Source organism: Pan paniscus, chromosome 9 (assembly GCF_029289425.2).
Source record: "Pan paniscus chromosome 9, NHGRI_mPanPan1-v2.0_pri, whole genome shotgun sequence".
Classification (NCBI taxonomy): Eukaryota; Metazoa; Chordata; class Mammalia; order Primates; family Hominidae; genus Pan; species Pan paniscus.
Genome location: NC_073258.2, coordinates 20,342,656 through 20,370,653, shown reverse-complemented (window position 1 = coordinate 20,370,653; position 27,998 = coordinate 20,342,656). Strand labels below are relative to the sequence as shown.

Genomic DNA, 27,998 nt, shown 5'->3' with positions numbered 1-27,998 from the left:
CCTTGTGTGCAGAAGCTTGAGTTAATCACACTCATTAAATCACGTGTACACTATCATTGTTGATTTGTGCAACCTCTTCCTGTTTTATTTCATTCTTGAATTCTATCTCCATTTCTCTCTTCTGATAGAGAGCTGCTCTCATGTTTGATATGTACATTGAATTACTTTGTCTGCACTTTAGAATATGTAGTCTTTGTGTGTGCATATATTAGTAATTTATATAATCATATTGTGCTATAAAGATTCTTTTTCCCATCCAGCACTGTGTTTTTAAGGCCTATGCACGCTGCTGTGTGAACATCTCATTCATTCTTCTAACTGCTACATGGTGTTCTCCAGGTGTGTCTCCACCTGCCTAGTGGAGACAACCTAGTTATCCCCTGCCTAGTGGAGGCAACCATTTTCAACTCTTTAAACTATTTTTCTAATATTTACTTCCACACTTATAAGTTATATGCTTATTCTGCTTCTACTTCTTGATTTCTAGAATTATAGGTAATTATCTATTGATTTTCAACAATGAAGTAAAAATTTAGGTTTCTTGACACAACTCCCCTTCCGATGGCCTCTTCAACTTCCTTTCCACTCGTCTTCCCAATGTACTTGTGTCCCGGTTTTTGGCTCTGTCAATCTTTAGTGTCTTTATTATTAAGATTATGTAAATATTGTTTGAAGAAGAGCCTTAGTATCCACCTTTGTGACTCTTCCTTTCTTGGGCAACAGGATTACAGCATAGTGTTTAAGCACATGGACTGTGGAGCTGGACAGACTAGATTTGAATTCCGGCTCTGACACTTGTCACCTGTGTGCTTCTGGCCAAACTGCTTAACCTCTCTATGCCTCTGTTTCTGTAACTGAAATGTCTGATAGGGAATGTTTCACTTACTACTTCTACTTTATCTGAATTTTCCAGACCATATTTTTCTTCCAGATGAACTTGGAAATTATTTAATTACATTTCCTCACCAAATTCCATTGAGATTTTAATTTAGGAATGATTGACATTTTTGCATCTTTTTTTTCTCAAAAGACATAGTTTAGCTTTATATTTATTCAAGTCATCATTTAGAAAATATTTACAAATGCATTATTAATGTAAAAATTTATAAGAAATAGATGAAATGAAACTCTTCTTTACACCTGATCAATCCCAATATATTTTGTAACTGACTTCTATTGATTCTGTGATAAATTCTATGTTCCCAGATAAACCCTGCCTATTCTAATTTTCTAACATCTTCTATCACTCACTCCTCTTTCTTGTTAGCTCATGTTCCCTGATAATATTTTTTTTTTTTTTTTGAGAAAGGGTCTCACTCTGTCACCCAGGCTGGAGTGCAGTGGCACAATCACAGCTCAATGTAGCCTTAACCTCCTGGTCTCAAGTGACCCTCCCACCTCAGTATCCCGAGTAGCTGGGACTACTGGTGTGCGCCACTACGCCTGGCTAATTTATTATTTTTTGTAGAGACGGGGTCTTGCTATGTGGTCCAGGCTGGTCCTGAACTCCTGGGCTCAAGTGATTCTTCCACCTTGGCCTCCCAAAGTGTTGGAATTACAGGCGTGAGCCACCACGCCTGGCCTATTCTATCTATTCTTTAAGATTCATTTAAGTTCCCACCTGCTCCATGAAACTTTCTACTCTCTCTTAAGTCGTAATGCTTTTCCCTTTGCTGAGCACCTGCATCCGAACACTCTTTACTTTATTTTCTTAATCTTCCATGTGTTCACCAACTAGATTCTAAATTCCTTTATGTCTTCCCTTTATATTCTTCACAGCCCTTACCTAGTTACACAGGTGTTCATTAAGTTATTTTAGGATGCACTGGTTAGTATTGGAGATTATCTGCTCTAACCTTCTCATTTTTTTAGAAGAAAAAACTATAGGGTGATTAGTGCTCATGTTTCATTATCATGTCCCCAGCACTCTTCCTCAGCTACCCAAATTGATAAGAGAACATACCCTCCTCCCACACTTATACACAGAGCACCCCCATCTTAGGCTGACTTGGGAGAGGTCAGAAGAGGAGATCTGGTTCAGCTGTTACTAAGATTGTAGCTTAAGAGATTTGAGGTATTAAATACTCTGTGCTCAAGCTGTTCATCTAATTTAATTAAATGGATTTTTGAAAGGGAAACTCTTCTTTCTCCAGGACTAACATTGGTATCACTTTTTGAAAACTAGCTTTTATTTATGAGAATTTTCAAAAGATTCCTCTTACCTAGGAAACTTAATAATATTTTGATTTGAATTCTGATTAATTCTGACATCTGAAGGACCTCTAGTGTGTGTTATTTTATTGGTTTCTGGAGGATGGGATGAATTTTGAAAAGTTTTCTAATACATAATTTTTAAGAAGGAATTATTTTGTTGTTGGCAGCACTAAAAACAGTCTTTTTCCCTTTGCTGTTCTGAGAAGTGTGAATCTGATTTTTAGTGGTAATTAAAGTAGCCTGCTCAAAGACTATTAACATTTGAGGCAGTTACATGAAATCCTTTCCTTGTGCTTTACACAGGAGAAGCATGTGAATCTGTTACATATCGAGTCCCGAAAATCAAAAAGAAGAAACTCAGAATTTGAGATTTTTGTTGACTGTGACATCAACAGAGAACAATTGAATGATATTTTTCATCTGCTGAAGTCTCATACCAATGTTCTCTCTGTGAATCCACCAGATAATTTTACTTTGAAGGAAGATGGTAAGTTCAAAATGTGAAAATACTACTTAGAAGATGAAACACCTAATGTGTGTCCAGCCTTATATTTATCTTGAAGACATTAAAATAATAAAACACAAGCTCTCCAAATTGCTTACAGTCTGGTAGTGAAGGGAACACAAAATATAGTTGCTCCAGATACCCAAGAAAAATTATAAAGCAACATTTGATCAAGTGTAACAGAAATGAAAAAGAAAATCTTGAGTATAAGAAACAGCTGGGTGTGGTGGCTCATGCCTGTAATCCCCGCACTTTGGCAAGCCGAGGCAGACTCACTTGAGTCCAGGAGTTCAGGACCATCCTGGGCAACATGGAGAGACCCAGTCTGTGCAAAAAATGCAGAAACTAGCCAGGTATGGTGGCATGCATCTATGTTGCCAGCTACTCTGGAGGCTGAGGTGGGAGGATCACCTGAGCCCAGGAGGTTGAGGCTGTAGAGCTGAGCCGAGATTGTACCACTGCACTCCAGTTTGGGTGAAAGAACAAGACCCTGTCAAAAAAAAAAAAAAAAAAGAAAGGAATGAGAGAAAGAAAGAAAAAGAAAGAAAGAAAAAAGAAAGAAAAGAAAGAAAGAAAAAGAAAGATAGACAATTTGGCATAATCAGAAATTGATAATTGATTATCTCTCAATTTCCAAATCATCAACATTTCTTGATTTGACAAACCTATAATTCACAATCCCTGAGCACTTAGTAAGTCTCATAAGACTTGTCATCTAGCAGATAGTAAATGAATATTTAAATTTGTTGAGAATGTTGACAGTTGCTGACAACTATGAAATGACACACAATATGTATAGCAGGGGACTCGTCCGTGGCCTGTTAGGAACCAGGCTGCACCGCAGCAGGTGGGCAGCAGGCCCGGCGATCCTTACCGCCTAAGCTCTGTCTAGAAGCGTAAACCCTATTGTGAACTGCGAGTGCGAGGGATCTAGGTTGTGTGCTTCTTATGAGAATCCAATGCCTGATGAAACCATCTCCTGCCTCCCCATCTTTCCTTCTTGGAAAAATTGTCTTCCACAAAACCACTCCCTGGTGCCAAAAACATCAGGAACAACTGATGTACAGCATTCCTTCCAAAAGCAAATGGGAAACAATAAAGCCTTTTGAAGTTTCAGATACTCAGGTAGCAAAGATAAAGGTTAAGATCTCTACTGGTAAAAAAAATCCTTGGAGTTCACTTGAGGCAAAAGACAAATAGATAATTTAGGTACATTTTATGTATGGTACTCAATCTAAAATAATCTCTTCAGATTATGTCCACAATATTTGAGGTGTAATCAGGACTGCTATTCATCTGCTATGCGTTCGTACAGCTATATAATTATTAAAATACTGATATAGCTCCACTTCTGGCTGGCAGAGAGCTACTTCCCCAAGTCCCTTGAGGGCTCCTCACCATGCCTGAAGCCTCTGTTTCTCCAGATACTGTCCCCACCAGAAGTCTCACACCCATCATTAACAACTAAAGGGTTAACACCTTGCAGAGCAGAAGCCTAGGACTCTGCTGATGTCTATTTTGAGTGATTACTGCTCCTTTTGTATTTGTTGTTAAATCCCTTGAATATCACTCCTGGATATGTTAGAAAGAGCAATACGCTGGGGCAAGAAGAGCTGAGTTCTAGTCCTCTGTATTCCTAAAGGAGTGAGTTACCTTGGATAAATTACCTCTCTGGAGTTTGATTACCTCATCTGTAAAATGCAGAGATGTATAGATGACGAGATAGTTCAGTTGATATTTAGGGTACACCAACCTTGTGACAGATATTTCTACTAAGAAATAGGGATACAAAAAGATATAGTCTCCACCCTACAGTTGTTTCCAGTCTTTCATGTAAGACAGACATATAAACAGGTACATTATAATAAAACATAGTAAAAGCCTTTAGAGAGAAACATAACATCACGGGAACCCAGGGGACAGATAATTAGCTGTACCTACAGGGTGAGGGAAGGCTTTGCGGAATGAGAAGATCTCATTAGATTTGGGTCTTGAAGGATGTGACGGATATTCTCAGGAAAACAGAAGGGTAGGGTGCGGCAGGGAATGGGAGTGGAATAGCTATTCCAGGCAGAAAAGTAGCATTTATAAAACCCCATAGTCTTATGAGGGCTTGCGTGTCTGAGGAATGGTGAGAAGATCAAGGTGGCAAAGACAAATGATTTCTAAGATCTTTTCCATCGGCAAAAATAAATGAAGTTTTTATTAAGTTTGTACCTTGGTCTGTAAATAAAGTTGTGCATCTTTATTCTGCTTTTGTTGAATAACTAAATATGTAGCTTAAGCATTTTTAAAACTTTCAGTCTGTTTCTAAAGTACAGTATTTCTCCAAAACTTAGACATCAACCTGAAGACTCAAAAAAAAATTAAAGCTCAGAAATTTTGAATAAATTTTACTTTTTAGGAATAGGGCAATTTACCTAACTCGTATAAATCTTGCCTTGATGTACAAGCTAAAATTAAAACTCTCATCCAACTGAATTTAATTTTATCTTCTTTATTGTCTTGTTTAAGATTATCTCTTCAACTTTTAGTGGTTTTTATTTTATTTTATTTTATTTTAAATTTTACAGGTATGGAAACTGTTCCTTGGTTTCCAAAGAAGATTTCTGACCTGGACCATTGTGCCAACAGAGTTCTGATGTATGGATCTGAACTAGATGCAGACCATCCTGTAAGTATTTTCTTTTTTTTTTAAGAGCAAGTCTTGCTCTGCTGTCCAGACTGGAGTGCAGTGGCACGATCTCGGCTTGCTGCAACCTCTGCTTCTTGGGTTCAAGTGATTCTCCTGCCTTAGCCTCCCAAGTAGCTGGGATCACAGGTGCCCACAACCACACCCAGCTAATTTTTGTATTTTTAGTAGAGATGGGGTTTCACCATGTTGGCCAGGCTGGTCTCAAACTCCTGACCTCAGGTGATCCACCTGCCTTGGTCTCCCAAAGTGCTGGGATAACAGGCATAAACTATCACCCAGTAAGTATGTTTAATAAATATTTTTTATAAAAACAATTTAAAGCAAACTAAAAATTAAGGGCAACTTTTTTAGAGAAAGTGTTTTTTCTCGACTAAATGAGACATTGTTTTAATCAAGATTTCAACAAGTGGGCCGGGTGCGGTGGCTCGCGCCTGTAAGCCCAGCACTTTGGGAGGCCGATGCGGGTGGATCACGAGGTCAGGAGATCGAGATCATCCTGGCTAACATAGTGAGACCCCCGTCTCTACTAAAAATACAAAAAACTTAGCCAGGCGTGGTGGTGGGCACCTGTAGTCCCAGCTACTCGGGAGGCTGAGGCAGGAGAATGGCGTGAACCCGGGAGGTGGAGCTTGCAGTGAGCCAAGATCACGCGACCGCACTCCAGCCTGGGCGACAGAGTGAGACTCTGTCTCAAAAAAAAAAAAAGATTTCAACAAGTGTTAGTAGACCTCCATATTGGTGGAATTGAGACTAACTGCCTGAAAAACATGTAGCTTCATTTGTTCCAAAATAATCTGTCCCATGCCCAGCATTCCTATTATTAAGAGCTATTCAAAAGGTTATACTAAAACGAAGACAGCATCTGCAATCAGTTTTTATTTAAATGAGCATGGGTTATTGGAAAGGGAGACAAATAAAAATGGGCCAGAGAAAGACTTGCCACCCACACTGCCCACCATGATTGGTTTATTAGGCAGTTGATGAACTAGGAAGTTGTTTCCTGAGAAAATTGTACAGTACAGGCAAGAGTTGGAGAATTAGTAAATCTAGAGCATTTCTGGGAGGGGAGGAGAGAAGAGAGTGCAATTGGGAAGTTAAACTGACCAGAGCTTTAATGTAGCTTCTCTCATGTGTTAGCTGTGTGAATGTGACCTTTTTATACTACCTTAGACAGCCACTAGATGATCTGTCCAATTATTCTATAATCTTATTGAATAACTATTGCAATTAATTGCAGTACTTGCCAGAAAGGAGCATGTAGTCTAGTTGAAAAGCTAAAGCACACATATATAAATAAACACACACAAGATAAAATGTAAAAAGTACACTAGGTGAAAATTTTGCTTCATGAAAAAAATTGCCTCAAAATACACATAAGAGAGCAAACACTTCTAGCTGAAGAGATCAGAGAAAGGCGACATTTCAATTGGGCCTTAAAAGATTTCAGGAGATAAGAGATGGAAAGGAAGAACAATTCAGGAGGGAACAATATGAGCAAAGGTTCAGAGGCAAGAAAATCTGGGGCATGTTTATGGAAAGGTGAGTACATCAGTTTTACTGATCTACTAAGTCCTGCTGATTTTCACCTCCTAGGTATTTCTTAAATGTGTTCCTTATTCATCCCTACTACCACATCCCTTAAACTGGTCTCCCTTCTTTTAGCCTTGTCACCTTCAAACACCTCCTCCTTATCCTCATTAGAATGACCTAAAACCTCAATATGACTATTATTCATCTTCTCTCTTAAAAATCACCAATGGCTCCTAGGTACATACTTAAAAGAATTGAAAATATATGTTCCTACAAAAACATATACACAAATGATTGTAGCAGCCTTATTCATAATAGCAAAAAAGTGGAAACAACCCAAACATCCATTAACTGATAAATGGATGAAGTATGGTATATTTATATAAGCAAATATTATTGGCCATAAAAAGAGATGGAATACTGGTATGTGCTACAACATAGATGAACCTTGAAAACATTATGATAAATGAAAGAAGCTAGTCACAAAAGGTCCCATATTGTATGATTCCTTTTATATGAAATGTCCAGAATAGAAAAATACATAGAAATAGACAGTGGATTACTGGTTGCCAGGAGCTGAGGAGGGTTGGGGTGGAGTTGGAGAGTGATTGCTAATGAGCATGGTGTTTCTTTTTGGGTGACAGAATCTTTCTGAAATTAGATGATGGAGATGGTTGTTTAACTCTGTGAATATCTAAAAACCACTGAATGGTTATTTTATGGTATGTGAATTATACCTCAATAAAGTTATTTAAAAAACACCAGTGGGTTCCCATTACCCAAGGCTAAACTCCAAGCTCCTTAATGGACCTTTAATTTGCAGACACCAACTAGTTTCAACATGCTCTGCCTTACTCTCCAAGTTTGAGCAACATGGGGTTGCTTGTATTTTCTTAGGCACAACATGCTGCTTTTTTTTGTTTGTTTGTTTGTTTGTTTTAATCACTGTGCTATTTCCACTCTTCCTTTGTGTCTTAGCTCGAGAGTCATCACTGGGAAGCCTTCCCTGAACCACACAATCGTCTTAAGTGTGCATGTCGTTCTGTACAATATGATGAGACATTTATTGTACCATTTTACAATAACAGGTTCATGTAAACTCCTTTAAGCCCCAGACTGTGCTTTGTTCATATCTGTTTTTCCAGATTTTAGCACAAATCATAGGAAATCTGTGCTACCTCATAGATCTGTATTAAAGAGATGAGTCTCATTCTCTCTTTTCAGATGTCCCCTTCTTTCCCATTATTTGCATTTTTTTCTCCGGGCTTTGATTTTTGATTTTTTTTTTTTTTTCAAGATAGAGTCTCCCTCTATTGCCTAGGCTGGGGTGCAGCAGCACCATCATACCTCACTGTAGCCTAGAATTCCTGGGCTGAAGCCATCCTCCTGCCTCACCTTCCTGAGGAGCTGGGACAACAGGCATGCACCATCACACTTGGCTAGTTATAATTGTTATTTAAAATTTTTTTTTGTACAGACAGGGTTTGTACAAAACCTTTGTTGCCCAGGCTGGTCTCAAACTCCTGGGCTCAAGTGATTCTCCTTCGTAGGTCTCCCAAAGTGTTGAGATTACAGGCCTGAGCCACCATGCTCAGCCATTTTGTCTAAAAAAAATTTTTTTCATGAGTATAAATTCTAATGTTACTATTTTGTCTGCTTTTTAAATCATCATTGTTTCTGCAAATGGCAAATATATTTGCATTTTGTGATAAAATCTAAGACTAGATTCAGTTAAGTCACTATTTCAAATATTAATTACTTTTTATTATTAATTACTATTACAGGTAAATATAACAAGATATAGTCAAATGATTAAGGAAAAAAACCCTCACCCTTGGAAAAGAGCCATGTATTTAACTGGGATGGTGGTTTACTTATTCTTTAAACTGTTTTATCTTTGTAGGCACAATTCCATCTTTGTATCCATTATATCTTTTATCTTTGTAGCTACTGGAGTATAAAGCTGTCATGTAACATTGACTTTAAAATAAAAATGATCATAAATCTCTAAATAATGCTTGCTCATAGTATCAATTATGTAGCCCTTTAATATAATAGCTCTAGTAATAATGAAATGTTTCCCAAATACCATTTGTCAAGTATTTTTTAGTATGGATATTTAAAAACATATCTTTAATTATCAGGGCTTCAAAGACAATGTCTACCGTAAACGTCGAAAGTATTTTGCGGACTTGGCTATGAACTATAAACAGTAAGTATATTTTAAAAAATATAGTCAACTTTGAGATAATAAAATAAGTGAATAGAATAAATTGTGTTCATTTGGTAAGTAGAAAGTGAAATAAGTGCCACTATTTATTAAATGCTAATTCAAAACAACTCCTTCCCTTTATCTCATTAGTGGAGACCCCATTCCAAAGGTTGAATTCACTGAAGAGGAGATTAAGACCTGGGGAACCGTATTCCAAGAGCTCAACAAACTCTACCCAACCCATGCTTGCAGAGAGTATCTCAAAAACTTACCTTTGCTTTCTAAATATTGTGGATATCGGGAGGATAATATCCCACAATTGGAAGATGTCTCCAACTTTTTAAAAGGTAATAAGCTAATTAATTTTTTGTAAGGGAGTTGCTGAACTCTGTTTTGATCATGACAGCATTTTTTTTTTTTTTTTTTGAGACAGAGTCTCTCTTTCTGTTGCCCAGGCTGGAGTACAGTGATGCCATCTTGGCTCACTGCAGCCTCTGTCACTGCAGCCTCTGCCTCCTGGGTTCAAGCGATTCTCTTGCCATGGCCTCCCAAAGTGCTGGGACTACAGGCATCTGCCATCACACCCTGCTAATTTTTGTATTTTTAGTAGGGATGGGGTTTCACCATGTTGGCCAGGCTGGTCTTGAACTTCTGACCTCAAGTGATCCACCCTCCTCAGCCTCCCAAAGTGCTGGAATTACAGGCGTGAGCCACCACGCCCGACAATGACAGCATTTTTAATAGAGGAATAAAGAGTAGTGATATGGGAGGTCAGAATTTTCCCGTACTCTGTCCTGGTGTATTGGATCCAGGATTGGGCACCACATTGAAGGATAATCATAACCTGCAGCCAAGGTAGAGGAAAGTGAGCAGAATTATAAGGGGATTTGAAATTGCATCACATATAAAATTTGAAGAACTCTTAGGGTGTTTAACCTAGAGATTTAGGGGCTGTTATAGCTTTATTTAAATATTTGAAAGCCATCTTTATAACAGACGGATTACTGTGCGACTCTAAAGTAAAGGACTGTTGGATAGAAACTTCAAGCTTTTGGCCTAGAATAGAGAATATCTTGTTAAAGAGTGATTTGAAAATAGAATAGGCTGATGAGATGGTTAGTTCCTCATCCATGGGGGTGTTCGTGCAAAAGCTCCACACCCATTATTTGGTAGAGGAGATTCAAACATCTTGGAGAAGGTTGAAGACATTTTCCACATTAAGATTTTATAATTTTAGCAAGAAAAAAGATGGTGCTAGTAGAGGCATAAACAAAGGGTAAGGACAATTTTGTTCCTTTTAGTTCTTTACATTTGTTTGGTCCAGGCCTCTTTACTTTTTTCTAGCTAGTATAGGAAGTAAAATGATCAGTGATCTATCTTCAAGGGTTTACAATATTTAAGAAGTATAAATTTTCCCTTTTATCTCAGTAGATAATCTCAGCAGATTACCATAGTGGAGAAAACAAAGCAGTTATGCTGTGACTCAAGAGAGTTTAGTTTATTTCCATCATGGTCTGAAATTGCTGTCTTTGAGTTTCTCTCATAGACTTAAAAAAATCTACATATCTGTTAAACTCCTTAACAGTTTTCAACAACTATACACAAAACTAGAAGAAATAAACAGGAAAGAGCAATACAGTTTCTACAAGGGAAGAAATTATGTAAGTGGTTTCTATAAAAACTAAACTTTTGAGAAATAGTGATTAAGGATGATAGAGAACCAATGCACATAACATTGCTGGACTTATAAAGATGGACAAATATATGCTACGGAAGTTGTAACATCAAATTTGCATGAGATTTGGAGGAAACGCTTTGTTATGCACACAAAACTGAAAGCTGATCTCTTAGGGTCTGGAGCCTGGGCTGGCTGCAGGATGTGCTGCTGAAAATGCTTCAAGGTCAAATACCAAAGAGAAATCAAAACTAACAGAAAGTTCAAGCAAAAGTTGGAAGGGGATATCTGCACTATTAAATATGGTAGACACTAGACACATTTGGTTGTTTAAAATTTAAATAACTAAAATAAATGTAAATCAAGAGGTTGGTTCCTCAGTCACACTAACCACATTTCAAATGCTCAATGGCTACATGTGGCTAGTAGTTGCCTCACCGGACAGCACAGATATGGAACATTTCTATCACTATGGAAATTTTTACCGGACAGTGCAGTCTGCCCATCAGAATGGGAGCATCCAAATACAACACAGCTGGATGGAAGTGGAATACCAGAGTTGTGAGGGTTTGGAATGAAGGCCAAGATTAGGGCTTACAGGGGTCTCCTGAACCACTGAATCCTAGTGGCAGGCCTCTTTTACAGTATGCATGCAGTCTTGGCTGTTGGGAGATGGAAGGGCATTATCCAGTTTAGATAAAAGAAAGGGACTACTTTACAAGAGATGGTACTGGCTAAAAATGGCACAGCTTCAAAAATCGTTCTGATTTAAATGAATACATCTTGTTAGTGATTTTTTACAAAAAGAAGATTATCTAGGAGATAGTATAACCCCTTAAGGGAGACAGCAAGGTGTTGTATGGCATGAGGAAATCTGAGTTTTCATTCTGCCTTTATCAACTAATGTGTGGACTTGGGCACATTATTGAGTCTCTGAGCCTCCATTTCATAGTTGTCACAATAAGGAGAAACATCCTTAAGTCATGTTGTAAATGTGAAAGGAGATGTGATATGTAAAAGGTCTAATTCATTGCCTGGCCATAGCAAGTGCTTAATAATAATTAGTTCCCCTTAATATGCATATGATAAATTATAGTTTCCATGCCTTCCATCAACGTGTTACTTGGTGCCACTAGCAGAACTAAAATGCTGCAGTCAGGGGTCTATTCTGGTAGAGATTTTCTTTGTTTTCTCCTTTGCTTTGCAGAGCGTACAGGTTTTTCCATCCGTCCTGTGGCTGGTTACTTATCACCAAGAGATTTCTTATCAGGTTTAGCCTTTCGAGTTTTTCACTGCACTCAATATGTGAGACACAGTTCAGATCCCTTCTATACCCCAGAGCCGTAAGTACTTCTATTTCAGCCAGGAATTCATCAAATGGTTATTTATAATAATGGCATCTACCTTATGGGTTCTTTTTTTTTTTTTTTTGGTGTGCGAGGATTAAATAAATTAGCACATGTGAAGCATTTAGAATGGTACCTGGCATGAAATACATGTTCCATGCTCTATATGTGTTAGCCATTATGATTATTAATTGACAACCTATTAGGTGCTAGCTGCTATTCTGAGCATAGGGAATGTAACACTGAAAAAAATCAGACACAAATTTCTCCCTGCATAAACCTTGTATTCCAGTGGGGGATACAGATAATAAACAAACAAGTAAATGTATGCAAATGTTGCATCGAGTGGTGTTGAGTCCCATGGAGAAAAATAAAGCTGAGAAAGGGGGATGGAGGAAAGTGTAGGTGGGTGGGAGTGTGTGTGTGTGTTGCTGTTTTGAAAAGGGTGATCAGGGAAGGCCTTGCTGAGAAGGTGATATTTGAGCAGAGATCTGATTTGGGTGTGTATGTGGTGGGGTTGGGGGTTGGGGGTTGTGGTTTTGGGGGTGGCATGTGGATGTCCATAGGTATCTGATGTGCACTTATATGTGTGAGTCTGTGAGTGGCCAAGGTTTTGAACCAAAATTGTTTCTTTGTTTGATTAGTGTCCTTTGTGATCCGTTACTAAAGTAATATCACCCGATCATTAGAATAAAATATTGGATTTCGATTTGATTGAATGGTTGATTATACACGTATGTTAAGCACTGCAGCGTGACAAACTTGTACCTCTATTTCAGAGATACCTGCCATGAACTCTTAGGTCATGTCCCGCTTTTGGCTGAACCTACTTTTGCCCAATTCTCCCAAGAAATTGGCTTGGCTTCTCTTGGCGCTTCAGAGGAGGCTGTTCAAAAACTGGCAACGGTATAAATCTGGAATTAACTGTATAGATCAGTAATTTTCACCTGGGGTAGGGTGTATGAGTATCTGTGTAGTTTAAAAGTACATATTCAGAATGACCATTAGAAAATTTGTCTTTGCTTGGAGGTTGCAGTGAGCCGAGATTGTGCCACTGCACTCCAGCCTGGGCAACAGAGAGAGACTCTGTCAGAAAAGAAAAGAAAAGAGAGGAAAGGATAAAGAAGAGAAAAGAAAGAGAAGAGAAGAGTAAAGAAAGGAAAAGAAAATTTGTTTTTGCTCATAATCTTTAATTCAAATAACATTAAAGAAGGATGTAAAATTTTAAGGTTTATCAAAAGGAGACATGAGCTTTTAAAAAGGTAGAGAAAAACAAGATTACAGTAATAGGTTATCTATCTTTTATTTTCCAATAAAAAGGATAGCTTTCCTTAAAATTATGCTAAAATGTTTTTGAGTACTAGGTACAAGACACTGTGCTGGAAATACAAAGATGAGTAAGGCCTGGTTTCTACCTTTATGGAGCTTATATACTGTTTAAGGAGACAGTTATGTCAAATGAGATAGCCTATAGCAAAGTTCGCATTGCTCTGGGAGCATAGAGAACCTGGGGAAGGTTTCCTGGGAGAAGGACATCTGGATTAGCTGATGGAAAATGAGTGATGTGCTCAGCAAGGAAGGAAGAAATGCATCTCAGGATGAGGGCACACAAGGAAAGACAAGGTGGTGCTTGGTGTGTCTGGGGAAACAGTGAGAAGCTGGAGCAGAGTGTCCAAGAGTGGGGGAGGCAGCGTGAAATAGAATAGTGCTTCTAAAACTGTGGTTTGGGGACCTCTGGGGTCCCTGAGACTCTTTTATGGGGTCCTTGAGGTCAAAATCATGCCTAGATAAAAGATCCATTCAAAGCACACAGTGGATTTTAATGTAACAGGCAGTTCATTGAGATAATTCAGATTCCACATTGCAGTTGAACTTTTGAGAAACTCTATCCACTTGTTGAGTCTTCATGGAGAGTAAAAGGAGAATATCCACAACTATCCAAAAAGACTATTAAAATATTCAGTGCTTTTCTAACTAGATAACCGCGTGAAGCTGATGTAACTCATGTACTCAAACAGTATATCCCAAAAGGTTAACTACAGAAGCAGACACGAGACTCCATCTGTCTTCTAGCCAGACATTAAAAAGGTTTATAACATTGTGAAACAATGCTACTTTTCTTAGTTTTTTGTTTTGTATAATATAGTTATTTGTATTAAAACATTCTTTGTTACCATAAAATGAGTTTATTAAATTTTAAAATTAATTAGCAAGCATTTTCCTCTCAGTTTTAATTTTTAATATGGCTAATATAGCTAGTGATAACCTACACATACACGCACAACAAAAGCTTTGGGGTCCTCTAATTTTTAATAGTACGTAAAAGTCATCAGAACAGAAGTTTGAGAAGTACTGGTTTAGAATGAGGTCAGATTGTAGAAAGACTTAGGAACTAGACTGGGATTTTGGACTTTATTCTAGGGTATTTTGGGTCAGTGACTAAGAATTGTAATTTGTTTTAAGTTGAATTCGTCAGTGTGTGAGAATAATATTGATGTTCTTTTGCAGTGCTACTTTTTCACTGTGGAGTTTGGTCTATGTAAACAAGATGGACAGCTAAGAGTCTTTGGTGCTGGCTTACTTTCTTCTATCAGTGAACTCAAAGTAAGAGTTGCAAATCTTTGTATATAACCATATTCACCTAACATAATTGATAAAACCTGAAATAGTTTTTGCTTTTGAACAAGAGCTTACTATGGAAAATACTTGGGGATGTCACTAATCATTACCTGAATGTATTTTTCTCTATTTCCCAATTATATATTATATCATATAATCCAAATATGTGTGTGTGTATATGTATAGACAGATAGATAGAGAAAATAAGAATTTTATAAGGGCATTTATGGGGAACAGCAAGCTACTTCTTTTGCTGGAGTATACTGTGGGTTGAATAGAGCTGTGGAAAATAAGTTTGGAATTGCAGGTTGGAGCCATTGCATTAGTAATACACACACACGAAATATTTTGATATATTTCTGATATATGTGAAATGTTATGTGTATATTTTAAGTAAAAACTGTTTTAAAATCTTTGCTTACAAAGTCTTGCTGTTTCCTCATCATTTCTGATACGCTAGCAATAACTTCTATAATTTCTAGGGAATTCTTTGAGATTTATTATTTATTCAATGAATAAATAAACTCATGTTTGTTGAGTAATCAATGTGTATGAAACACCATCCAAGGTACGGTCTTGCTTTCAGGGAGCACTTGATGGTGGGTATATAAGTCATACATAGGAATAACTAGTGTTGGGTAGAAAGTAGGTGCCATAATACAGGAATAAGTAAATAAAGATCCTTGGGTGCCTTTTACACAAAGAAGAGAGGAAGAACAAAGCCATGGAGAGGATCTTGGGGGTATTTACAGGGAAGGGCAAGCCATTTCTTTTGCTGGAGTGTACTGTGGGTTGAATAGAGCTATAGGAAATAAGTTTGGAATTGTAGATTGGGGCCATTGCATTAGTAATATGTTTAGAGGTGAGCCAATTATGGAAGTTGCATGATCTATGAAAAATAGATATTATTCTTTGATTCACTGACTCTTTGTCTTCTAGCATGCACTTTCTGGACATGCCAAAGTAAAGCCCTTTGATCCCAAGATTACCTGCAAACAGGAATGTCTTATCACAACTTTTCAAGATGTCTACTTTGTATCTGAAAGTTTTGAAGATGCAAAGGAGAAGATGAGGTACAGTATATCTTCTTCATGCCTTCATTTTCTTCAGGGAAATATCAGCCCCATTATGGTAACAAGTCACAGAAGTAAGCAGCTAGATAACTTGAAGCCCACAAGGAGCCTTCTGTCTGTAACACATCTTCCTTTCATAACAAGTATCTAGAGTATGTTGTGTATAAGGATTTTGCATAGTTGCAAATATGAATCAGATACATTGAGAAATTGTTTTCTTTCCAATTCTTCCAATCAGAGAGTTTAGTAGTCTAATAGGGAAAATAGATGATATGCAAATTACTATATAACAACATGGAAAATGACAAGAGCCTTGGAGAGATACAGATGAAACATTGTTCTGCATTTTATTCAAGAGCAATTCATTTCAGGTGGACAAACAGGGTAATCTTAATGTTATTTGAGAAAGGACTTGAAGGATAGGTAATATTTAGATATATTAAGTTTTAGACTGAGAGTTAGCATGAAAAAAGGTCAGGATGTTGAGAAATATAGGAGATATGTACAACGTAATCAAAGCTACGCTTTATTAATCAGCTAAGTGTGTGGTTAAGAAAGGAGGATATTGGAGGCAGAGAAACTTTTTAGAAGATTCTTGGAACACTTCAGGCGAAAATAAATGCCTGAACTAAGACAGAAGTAGTAGGAAAAGAAAAGACTTTTGAAGGAGAATCAATGAGACAACATTGAGTGGAAGCAGTCATGAGGTCACATTGTGATGATGGAGATCGATAGGGGTTGAAGTCATAGTCCTTGTCTTTCAGAGAAACCATTAGTTGGGGAGTTAGGCCATTCATGAAACCAAATAATAATACTAGCAGGGATTCCTCTAGCATAAATGGCAACTTTTTAGAAAAGGGGGTCCCCTCTGTAGACCAGGTGGATTACGAGTTGGATTTCAGCTGCTACTGATGTATAGTTGTCCTCAGCTTCACATTTATCCCTAGGAGTCCTGGACATGATTGTTCCTGGGGGTGCCAAATGAGAGGTTCAAACAGTGATTTGATAAAGGAGGCAGAACTTTAATGCTTGAAAAAGGGGCAGAATTTAGGTCATTTGAAAGGAGCCTAGAGGGAAACATTCTAAGCAGAAAAAATCTACATGTGCAGGAGGTAGGACCATTCCTAGTCTATTTTGGGGTGTGTGAGTATGTGTGTGTATGTGTTATATGTTATATAAACACACAGGTTACATATGTGAGTAGGTATAGTTATATAAGGCATGACTGAGGGATCTGTTACTATGTGGTTAAGTGTTGTAATGAAACAGTTTTACGTCTACTGATAAAACTACAGTAGTTGGTCTCCTTACTGTAGTCAAGAGATGTATACAATAATAAATGATTAATAAATCCATCTATGGGATCTTTCCCTAGTAATACCAGGGATTTACAACTACTTTATAACGTAAAGTACTTATAACTATTTTATAACTACTTTAGGTTTCCCACTTGTGTGGGATTCCAGGAGGCCTCTGCAAATGCAGTGTAGAGAAGTAGGTCAGATTGGTTGTACACATATATAACAAGAATTTGTTTTTTGCCTAGTATGTGAAATATATTCTGTTGTTTGTTTAGTTTTCATCATTCACTCCCTAGAAATTGATTGTCTCCTATTTGTTTTCTTAAATAGAGAATTTACCAAAACAATTAAGCGTCCATTTGGAGTGAAGTATAATCCATATACACGGAGTATTCAGATCCTGAAAGACACCAAGAGCATAACCAGTGCCATGAATGAGCTGCAGCATGATCTCGATGTTGTCAGTGATGCCCTTGCTAAGGTCAGCAGGAAGCCGAGTATCTAACAGTAGCCAGTCATCCAGGAACATTTGAGCATCAATTCGGAGGCCTCTGGGCCATCTCTTGCTTTTCTTGAACACCTGATCCTGGAGGGACAGCATCTTCTGGCCAAACAATATTATCGAATTCCACTACTTAATGAATCACTAGTCTTTGAAAATTTGTACCTGGATATTCTATTTACCACTTATTTTTTTGTTTAGTTTTATTTCTTTTTTTTTGGTAGCAGCTTTAATGAGACAATTTATATACCATATAAGCCACTGACCACCCATTTTTAATAGAGAAGTTGTTTGACCCAATAGATAGATCTAATCTCAGCCTAACTCTATTTTCCCCAATCCTCCTTGAGTAAAATGACCCTTTAGGATCGCTTAGAATAACTTGAGGAGTATTATGGCGCTGACTCATATTGTTACCTAAGATCCCCTTATTTCTAAAGTATCTGTTACTTATTGCTGAATTTGTGCCAAGCTCAATCACATTCACACTAAAATTTAACAGGAGACCCTGCTGTCTTTGTTGCTAGCATGAGCAAAAGTATAGAGGCCTTTGCACATGGAGGATACCTAGTAAAGAGCAAGTAGTCTAGGTTCAAGTGTAGTATCTTGTAGGGAAATGGGAGTAGCTAAGCCTGGAAAGGTTGAATGGGGCATAATCATTAAGACTAGGCTAAGAATTCGAGACTTTATTTTTTAGGCATTAGGGAGCCCCTTCCCAAGTGACTATCTTCCTTGAAACTTTGTTTTCTTTCAATGACATCACACGATACTGGTTTTATTCTGGACTATCTATCCTACTCATGGGTCCAAGGGAAACTTAGTAGAGATGCAACTTGCATGGGGCTGTACTCAGACATGTGGTCCTAGGTATTATAATGGGATTGTCCCCAGATTAACAGGAAGCATTGTTATCAAAGGAAGAGTTCAAACTGAGATAGATAAGAGAAGCACAAAGTAAAAGATAGAAAAAACAGTGCTGAGTACTTTATTTCTAAGCTATAAGGTGAGGCCATAAACAGAAAGGTATGCAATGAGAGTAGAGGCTGCAGAAAAGGGGAGGAAATAGAATGTCAGAAAGGTCAAGAAGAGTGGTTTAGGACTGAGACTGTAAGTAATGTAAGGATTGCCAAGGAATGGTTTTTATGCAGAGTCAGCTGTGTAGCACAGGGAGTAAGCAGTCCTGTTATAAATGGGTGAAGCTGAACTCCAAAATACAAACTTATGTCTCTTTAATTTGCCCCTTTCCTCCCTCTAGTCACTAAATGAAGATGTTCTTCAAGTTTCTGTCTTTGCACTTCTACTCTTTTTGCCATCTCTTCATGGGGAATGTCACCCAGATACATGACTTCAGTTCTTATTTTGAATGACTCCTCTATTTGCAGTTATAACCCTGACATCTTTCTTGAATTTTTTTGCCCCTTAATTCCAACGAACTCCTGGATGTCTATGTAGATGTCTCATAATTTAGGCCAATGCTGTACAACTTCATGTGGCATCATCCACATAGAATGAAAAGGGGTTGTTCAATATGACAGCCCTGCCAAGCATCTCAAATTGAACAGGTCTATAAAGGAACTCAGAATCACTTGAATATCACAGTCCATCAGCTTCCTTTCCCAGTAATTTAATTTCCATTAATGGTATATTAAACATCGTATTTTCAATCATTTTCAGGTTTAGTCAGCTACTTAAAAATAGGCTTTTTTTTCACATAAATAAATTGTATACCATTTAACATGTTTTATTTCAACAGACTAATAGATCTTTTAGCACTTCTTAGTCCTCAAAATAAATTATTAAAAACTTTGTATTTCATGTCATATTATATAAGGAAATAGAATTTTGAAGAATAATTCATGCTGTTTTAAATTTTTACATTGTACATTTTAATAGCTAATCAACTCTTAAGTATACATTTGATGGTAAATAGATGCTAGCTAATCTGGAATCATTTGAAATATTGATTATCTGATTTATAGTTTGGTTGCAAGGAAATCTACTGTAAGCAAATCATAATAGATAGCAAATCTTAGAACATGTAGAAAAAAGAAATTAAAAAAAGATAGCAAATCTTAGAACATGTAGAAAAAAGAAATCAAAAAATAGCAAATAACACAAATTATGCATACTATATATGGTTATTTTCATACAACTTTGATAATGGTGAAGAATCATACTTATTGAATTTTAAAATGATGATGTTTAAAATCACTCTATGACTAAAGCACATGAGAATAAATGTTAAAGGCACAGCCTTATAATCCACAACTTCAAAACAATGGAAATTTTTTTTTTTTTTTTTTTTTTGAGACGGAGTCTTGCTCTGTCGCCCAGGCTGGAGTGCAGTGGTGCAATCTTGGCTCACTGCAAGCTCCACCTCCCAGGTTCACGGCATTCTCCTGCCTCTGTCTCCTGAGTAGCTGGAACTACAGGCACCCGCCACCATGTCCGGCTAATTTTTTGTATTTTTAGTAGAGACAAGGTTTCACCGTGTTAGCCAGGATGGTCTCGATCTCCTGACATCGTGATCTGCCCGCCTCGGCCTCCCAAAGTGCTGGGATTACAGGCGTGAGCCACTGAACCTGGCCAAACATTGGAAAATTTTAATGATGGATTTCAGTTCTTCTCACCTCTGGGTATTTGTAATATTTGGTAAATCAGGAGTCCTGAGAGTCTTAGAATTTTCAAGCATTTTAAATATATGTCTTCAAAGCACCTAGGAATATGTAAATAGTTACCCAAATGTGAGAACAGAATTGAACTAAAAGCTTCGTTTATAATTTTTTTTTTTTGAGACAGAGTCTCACTCTGTTGCCCAGGCTGGAGTGCAGTTGCGTGATTTCAGCTCGCTGCAGCCTGGGACTGCAGGCGTGCTTCACCATGCCCCGCTAATTTTTGTTTTTTTAGTAGAGATGGGGTTTCGCCATGTTGGCCAGGCTGGTCTCGAACTTCTGACCTCAGGTGATCCATCCGCCTCGGCCTCCCAAAGTGCTGGGATTACAAGCATGAGCCACCAGGCCCAGCCGGTTAATAATTCTTAATCAGTAAATCATTATTCAAAGACATAGTTAATATCTTCATGACTTTTTAAGGATGCTCAAAAGCTGGTCTTCAGAATACCTACATTTCTTTATCTACATATTCTGTCATTTGGATTTATACAAGTAGTAATGACACACCAAAATGTAAATAATTATTGTTAGCTTTTAAGTTGGCTTCCAAATTCAAAAAAGAAAAAAATCCTGAATTCTCTAAAGGAATATATGATAGAGTCCATATGTCAATTCATAGGAAGTGTTTAAGGTACTATGGTCTATTTTGGTCTAATCTTTGTTTTACTATGTAATATATATTTATGATTTACAAGTTTGTTATTCAGCGGGATAATAAATGAACACAAAATTTATGTTCTCAACCAATGTTTACTTTTTTTCAAACATACGTTAAAAATTGATTTAAACTTACATTAGCAATTTTATTAGTTGAGGAAATCCATTGTATCTTTATACTTCTTAAAAAGCCTATGGATATGAGATAGAAGCCAAACATATCTGGAACCTGGTAACCACTTTTCAGAGTTCTTCGTAAAGTCTGTGTTATGTTCCTGTCGACGAAAAGAGTCAAACACAGTACAGTATTTGAAGAGCCAAATATGAGTGACCATGGCCCATGACACAGCCCTTAGGAGACCCTGAGAACATGTGCCCAAGGTAGTCAGGGTACAGCTTGGTTTTATACATTTTAGGGAGACATGAGACTTCAGTCAAATACATTTATAAGATACACTGGCTCAGTCCAGAAAGCTGGGATAATTCAAAGCGTTGGGTGGGAGGCTTCCAGATTATAGGTAGTTTTAAAATTTTTCTAATTGGCAATTCATAGAAAGGAATGTCTGGGTTGCTGTATGAGTTTGTGGAGACCAGAGTTTTATCATGCAGATGAAGCCTCCAGATGGCAGGCTTCCAAGAGAATAGACTGTCAATTTTTCTTATCAGACTTAAGGTCTGTGTTGATGTTAATGCTGGAGAGGTATAAGGAGGCATGTGTGTGACCCCCACTTCCAGTCATGGCCTGAATCAGTGTTTTGGGTTACATTTTAGAGTGCCCTGGCCTAGAAGAAAGTCCATTCAGATGGTTGGGGGGGGCCTTAGAATTTTATTTTTGGTTTACACTCCTCATCTGTAAAATGAACTAAGTCTACTACACTAGATTATTGGAGAAGTTATGCTGCAAGAGGACTTTGTAAAAAAAAAAACCTCATTTTCCACATGTAAAGAATTACTAATACAATCACTGTCTTAACAGATATTCCCCCTTAGCTTCTGGATGATTTTATCTTCCACAAGAGGGTATTAATTTTTGCTTCTAGTAGGCAGTATATAATGGCATGGTAAAGTCTTAGTCCAATTAGGGATTGAGCCAAAGAGAAGTTGAGCTTCAGTCTTTGTGAGGGCTGGTCTATTTCCAGTTCACCTTGACTTTTAGGGTGTAGCCCTTTAGGGATCTCAAGAGAAAACTATGAGTGTGTACCAGGGCTTCTCCTTGGGGGCTCTGGACTACTACTTTTGTCCCCTCCTTCATGTCCACCATTCCCTCCTCCCATCCCTACCCTATGAGATTGCTAAAGGTACTGCTCAGCTTCTTAGTTGTTGATTTCAGCCCAGTTTCTTAGCCTCCAAGACATTGCTTAGTAATTAGCAAGTGCTTCAAGCAGAAAAGTAGTGCCAAATATAATCTCTCAGCTTCCAGATCTTGGCCCTTCAAGTTCTTCCTGCTTTGATAGCTCTCCAATAACTTGAAATAGATTTTAAAAATATTTTGTCAAATTTTCTAGGTGTTTTTTAATGACAGAATAGGTATGCAGCTAGCTAATCTTCCTTTATCAAAAGTAGAAAACTGACCTTGAAGTAAATAACTACTTTGAGCCTCAGTTTTCTCATCTATAAAACAATGATCCTGGCCAGGCAAGGTGGCTCACACCTGTAGCCCTAGCTACTTGGGAGGCTGAGGCAGGAGGATCACTTAAGCCCAGGAGGTAGAGGCTGCAGTGAGCCATTATCACGCCACCTGCACTCCAGCCTGGGCAACAGAGGGAGACCCTGCCTCAAAAAAACAAAATAAGATAAAACAAAATAATAATCCTAACAGCACTTATCATACTAGTATTATTGGGATGATCAAATAAAATAATCCAACGGGAAAAAATTTCCTAACCTTCATGGTACAGAGATGCAATCTGTATGTTCTCAAATACTTTATACTTTCCTCTTTTGGGGAGACAAGCCATCTGAAAGTGAAGCCATTAAATGGTTTAAATCTAGTCCCATTCAAGAACTGCAATTCAGCCAGGCTGCTCATGGGAAGAACTAGGCAGTGGCAAGTACATAGTTGAAATAGTTGCAACATCTCAACACTTCCAATAAATTGTATTAAGGGATATGACATAATAATATAACTGTAGGTTAGTTAAAATATTGATGCTTGTACATTCAAGGGGTGGAGTCAGAAAACAACTATATCCTCCCAGACCTTCTCTCTATTAAAACTGGCTCTGTAGGTAGTTCTTCCTTGCCCCTCTGGATGAAATCTCAGGTTGCTGCCTGACTTTCTGCTTGCTCACAGGTAATAAAAAGTCCTTAGCTCCTAATTTCCATTTCTCTCTCTCTCTCTCTCTCTCACACACACACACACACTCTCTCTCTCTCTCTCTTTCTCATTTCAATATTTAAAAAGGCTAGTCCTGTGGAAAAACTTTGATAAAACAAACTTTAAGGTTGAAGCTTTTTTCCTCCTCCAGAACTGAGAAAGGAGTGGGTGTGCTTAGTTTCTTCATTTCCTTGTCTCTTGTTACTCAGTGGATGCCTGGGACTCCTCCAGGGTTGGGGAGATGTAGAGGGGAGGAGAGGTAAGGAGGAGAAAAGTTCTCTTTGGTCTGATACTGTTGTGAATTGTCATCAGTGCTTTCTGTACTTTGTAAATATTACATGCTGACATTTTCTTGTGGGCGTTTTGGAAGACCTTCCCACCTTCTTATTTCTTGGGATTTCTTGATGTGGGTAAATGTATCTCTCTGGGCTGTTAAATTCATTTCCCTCACCCTCAAGGAATCTAGTGATCGACTGTCCTGTGGGTGTCACTTCACCCTTCCAGAAATTCTCTTGGACAAGATCTAAGACCATCCCCCAGCCAGTTTGCTCAGGTATGGGAAATACTCACATGGGAAATGGACAGTTTTTATTTTGAAAAACTGTGGGTGTGAAAGACCTCCCCAAAGCATCAGTTTGTCTTCGCTCAGCTATTAGAGCAGATATCCAGCCACAAGCCCTTGTATTTCTCAGAACGGATTGGACAGAAGCCTGTCTGGGTCCTAAATCTAGAGGGATTCATACCAAGCTCTCTCAGGGACCCAGGTAAAGTAACTTTCCTTAGACCTGAGATGGGTTGAGACCCACACCACATTGATAATTGTGGCCACATATCCTACTAGAATTCTCTCTGGCCTCTCAACCTTTTTCGTAGACTGAAAGTCATACACTGGTTTCTAGACAGTTGCTTTGCAAGTCCTGCTTTGGTGGTCTTGAACCTTACTTTATGATATAAGAGTAACTGGCACTTGTTGCTCAGCCAAAACTGAGCGGTGAAGGATCCCATTTTTACATCCTGTTACACATGCTTCAAAGAAATGGTCAGCACAAAAAAGCCCACTCATAAGACAGTCAGTAAGCATGGTATAGCTCCTGCACATTCAGATCCCTAGAGAATGAAGAGCTGTTTTACCTCTCCAAAGTTTGCTTTTTTCTTGGTATGGTCATCGACGTTCTCCAGATGCCACAGGTTGGAGAGATAAAGGTGAGGGGCTGCCCTCAAGTGGTCTTACAGGCAGAAACTCCTAGAAGTGGATGGAGTGAAAGAACAGGAAAGGACAGTGTAAGAGCTCATTGGAGACACTTCCCAGAAGCCCAGGGGTGAAGGGCAGTGAGTGCTGGAGGCCCGTGTCAGCAGAGGGGCCCAGTGCTACCGAATGTGAATGTGGATGGTCATCTTTAATGTGACCCTATATGTTCTGTATTCCCGGTACGCGGTGCTATATTTTCCTTCAGATAAATTGAACTTAATTAACTCCCATCAGCAACACGACGCTGTCTGAGAAAAGCCATTTTATATGGAAATGTTCGTTGGGTGACGATTATCCAGTATTATTAATAGAATGAGCTCAGGGCCGTGCCCGGAGCGCCGAGGCTGCCCCGGCAGGAGTCGACGCTAACCAGCCTCCCCCATTCAGCGTCGCGAGGCGCGGGTTCCCGCTCCGTGCCAGGTGCAGAGGGCGACACGGGCGACGTGCCACTCCACTCGCCTCCCAAGGCGCCCCCTCAGATGTTTGCGAACGCACACCAAAGCGGGCTCAAGACAATTGCGCCTGAGACGCCGGGCAGGACCCTGCCCTACCCCTCAGGCTCCATTTCCTGTTCCCGCAAATGGTGATGCCATCCCTGCCCTGTCAGCCCCTCTGGGCTGTCGTGGGCCTCCAAGGAGACAAAAACGCGAAGGAGCTTTGTGAACTGTGGCGCGCAGTGCACCTGCATGAAACATGAAATTATGACTAAAAATAAAGAGTACGAGGGGGGAGGAGCGAGAGGCTGAGAGGCCCAGCGAGACAGGAGGCTGCGGGCGGAGACGCTGCGAGCGCCGCCGGGGCGGGCTGACTGGGAGGCGGCTCCGGGGCTGTCGTCCGGCCCCGCCCACCACTGATCCCCAGTGGCCCGAGGGCCCGGCCGCACCCTCTCTCCCGGCCCGCGGGCCCCTTCCCACCACAGACCCCGCCCCGCGCCCTACCCATCACGCGTCCCCGGTCCAGCTCCGGCGCCCACCCACCCCCGGCAGGCCCCGCCCCCGTGCGGTCCCTCCCGGAAGCGCCGGCGGAGCGTCCTCGCATGGAGCGCGAGCCCAGCGCCTCGGAGGCCGCCCCCGCGGCGGCCGCGCTCTTCGCCTGGGTACGTGACTCCGCCCCCGGGCCAGTGCAGGCCCTGAGGGGCGCCGAGATGTGGGAGCTGCTGGCCGCGGCGTGGGCAGTTCAGGGGCTGGGCGGCTGAGGTCCGAGCCGGGCTCTGGGTTGAAGGATCCTGGGCTGGGAGCGGAGGGGGAGCGGAGGAGGAGCGGGCGGGGAAGGAAGGGTCTTCGCGGTCGACTTAGGGGCCTGCCGGCTGGCGGGGTCAGGGCCGGAGGGGCTGTGGCGGCGCGGGAAGAACCTGCCTCGGGGCAGAGCGTCTGGTTCCGCGAGAGCCCTCCAGCCCGAATAGCGCCTGGAAGACAGCGCGGAGGGCTCGGTGGAGAGGATCGCCCGGTCCCAGAGCTCCGTGGGGCCACCTGTGCCCCCCACCTTCCTGATGCCTGGAGGAGGGAGGCCCTGTCCCAGCCTGGCGAAAGCATCCTTTAGATGTGAGGCCTGCGGCGTTTGGCCGCGCACAAGGCACAGACCCTGCCTATTTGCTGACACTCTGCTGTGACCGGTTCTTGCATGTGTTGGGGGAGTTGGGCTGCTGTTGGTTTGACGGGAGCATTGGGAGAGACAGGGTCATCTTGATGTGTGTCTGGGAGAGAGGAGGGTTCATGCACAGGAGCGTGGCAGGTGTCCGACCAGCATGCACGGGAACAAGCAGTCGCTGCGTCTTGTGCTTCTTCATAGCACGTATCACAATTGTAATGATGTGTATAATTTATTATTAACGTCAGTCTCTCTGGCTAGAAAGTAAGTGTGGTAAGAGTGGGTGCTGTGCCTGTCTTGTTCACGGTGCCTCTGTTGGTGTCTGGCACATTGTAGGTCCCCAGTAAATACTCGTTGACGAATGAATGGACGAGCATCTGTGTGCCTACCCATGTGCTGGTGTTGGGGAAATACACATGAGTGAAATACACGAGTGAAGGACTTCCAGCTCTTGTGTTGGGGGAGAGCAAAATTATAACCTGTATTGCTGTTAACATCAGTATTAATTGTCCAATTTTTAAAGAAGTAATGATCAGTACAAGGCGGCACTTGTTGAATGTGGGGCTGCAATTTGGCAGGAGGGAGAGCATGGCGTGACCTGCGGTAGTCTGGCTGGCTGGGCGTCTTTGAGGTGGCCCGGGAGCTGGGGGTGGAGTTGGGGATTGAATGTGTGCTGTCTCTGGCCTTTTCCAGGCAGGAGACTGGCGTCTGTGTGGACAGAGGAAACAGAAATATTGTTTCAGTACAGACAAAGCCGAATATTAAAGGTTGTAAAATATGTTTAATAGGTTGTTGACACCCTTCTGCTGTGTTTGGAGGACTGGTAGTGTGTTTTTCCTGCTGTATAATCTGAAACTGTGGGGGTGTGTTGGTCGGCTAGGGCTACCATAACAAAATACCACACAACAGAGGCTTAAACAACAGAAATTTATTTTCTCACAGTTCCAGAGGCTAGAAGGCCAAGATCAAGGTGTGAGTAGGTTTGGTTTCTCCCGAGGCCTCTCTCTGGCTTGCAGATGGCCGCCTTCTCACTGTGTCCTCACATGGCTTTTTTCACTGTGTCCTCACATGGCCTTTTCTGTGTGCGTGAGCATCCGTGGTGTCTCTTCTTTTAAGGACACCAGTCATATTGGATTAGGGCCCCACCCTTATGACCTCATTTAACCTTAATTGCCCCTTTAAAGGCCCTCTTTCCAAATACAGTAAGGTACTAAAGGTTAGGGCTTCAACACGTGAATTTTGGGGGAATAAAGTTCGGTTCACAGGAAGGGGATTTACCTTGTTAGGGGTGTGTGTGTGTGTGTGTGTGTGTGTGCATGTGCACGTGTGATATGTCTGGAGTGTTTGTGAGGAAGAAAGGCAAACAACAGTTGTAATAGGTTGTGTTAAATTTCCCTTCGTCTTGCTTTATCCTGGATTTAGGGCCTCTCACAGTGTTACAAAAATTGGTACCGTAATTTGAACCTCAGAGTGCCCATGTGTCATGTTACTTTTCTCCCAGGTGTTCAGCAGCCTTGCACCCCTGGTAATGGGACAGCCACGGAGATCTCAGGGCTGACCAAGAAATCCTGTGCATATATGCTCTATATTCCCCTTCATGCTGAGCAAGTCTTTCATAGGGTCTTACATTCATTCGCCATATAAATATATGTACATCTTCTTTGGGCCAGCACAGTTTCAGATGCAGGGGAAACAGCAGTGAGCAAAGCAGAGTTCCTGCCCTCCTGGAGTTTAGTTTCTGGCAGGGGTGGTGTACAGTAAACAAGTAGTCATATATAATGTAACATCAAGAAGTGGCATGAAGAAAAATAAAGCAGAAAATGAGTGATATGGGGATGCTCTTT

At 40.1% G+C, this 27,998-nt stretch overlaps 2 protein-coding genes and 1 long non-coding RNA gene across 25 annotated transcripts in view; 2 read left to right on the top strand and 1 right to left on the bottom strand.

The window, feature by feature from the left end:
• The window catches only part of TPH1 (tryptophan hydroxylase 1), a 28,857-nt gene extending 7,770 nt beyond the window's left edge, over positions 1-21,087 (top strand). The window contains exons 4-12 of the mRNA XM_008971492.6: positions 2,518-2,701; positions 5,293-5,393; positions 9,089-9,156; positions 9,307-9,503; positions 12,039-12,174; positions 12,957-13,083; positions 14,686-14,781; positions 15,736-15,869; positions 17,501-21,087. Of these exons, the coding sequence (XP_008969740.1) occupies positions 2,518-2,701; positions 5,293-5,393; positions 9,089-9,156; positions 9,307-9,503; positions 12,039-12,174; positions 12,957-13,083; positions 14,686-14,781; positions 15,736-15,869; positions 17,501-17,675 (1,218 nt within the window). The 3' untranslated portion in view covers positions 17,676-21,087. The remainder of the gene's footprint in view (positions 1-2,517; positions 2,702-5,292; positions 5,394-9,088; positions 9,157-9,306; positions 9,504-12,038; positions 12,175-12,956; positions 13,084-14,685; positions 14,782-15,735; positions 15,870-17,500) is intronic.
• On the bottom strand, positions 16,235-25,544 carry LOC117974866 (uncharacterized). 3 transcript variants are annotated; one of them, XR_004665021.3, is made up of 4 exons: positions 25,506-25,544; positions 24,450-24,561; positions 21,138-21,276; positions 16,235-16,837 (listed from the first exon to the last, which is right to left on the bottom strand). It is a non-coding gene; the product is annotated as an uncharacterized LOC117974866 (long non-coding RNA). The 3 variants fall into 3 exon arrangements; XR_004665022.3 differs by lacking the exon at positions 16,235-16,837 and adding an exon at positions 20,127-20,254; XR_008620159.2 differs by lacking the exon at positions 16,235-16,837 and adding an exon at positions 20,261-20,388.
• SERGEF (secretion regulating guanine nucleotide exchange factor) overlaps positions 25,415-27,998 on the top strand; it is a 225,110-nt gene continuing 222,526 nt past the window's right edge. For 8 of the 21 annotated variants that reach the window (XR_004665020.3, XR_001338602.4, XR_008620158.2 and 5 more), the window contains exon 1: positions 25,419-25,663. Coding sequence is in view for 12 of the 21 variants with exons in the window: in XM_024930818.4 (XP_024786586.4) it covers positions 25,604-25,663 (60 nt within the window). In the remaining 9 variants the exon portion in view is untranslated. Of the gene's footprint in view, positions 25,764-25,859; positions 26,109-27,998 lie in introns of those variants that run through there. The other 13 variants (XM_063608116.1, XM_063608115.1, XM_063608112.1 and 10 more) reach the window with 8 other exon arrangements.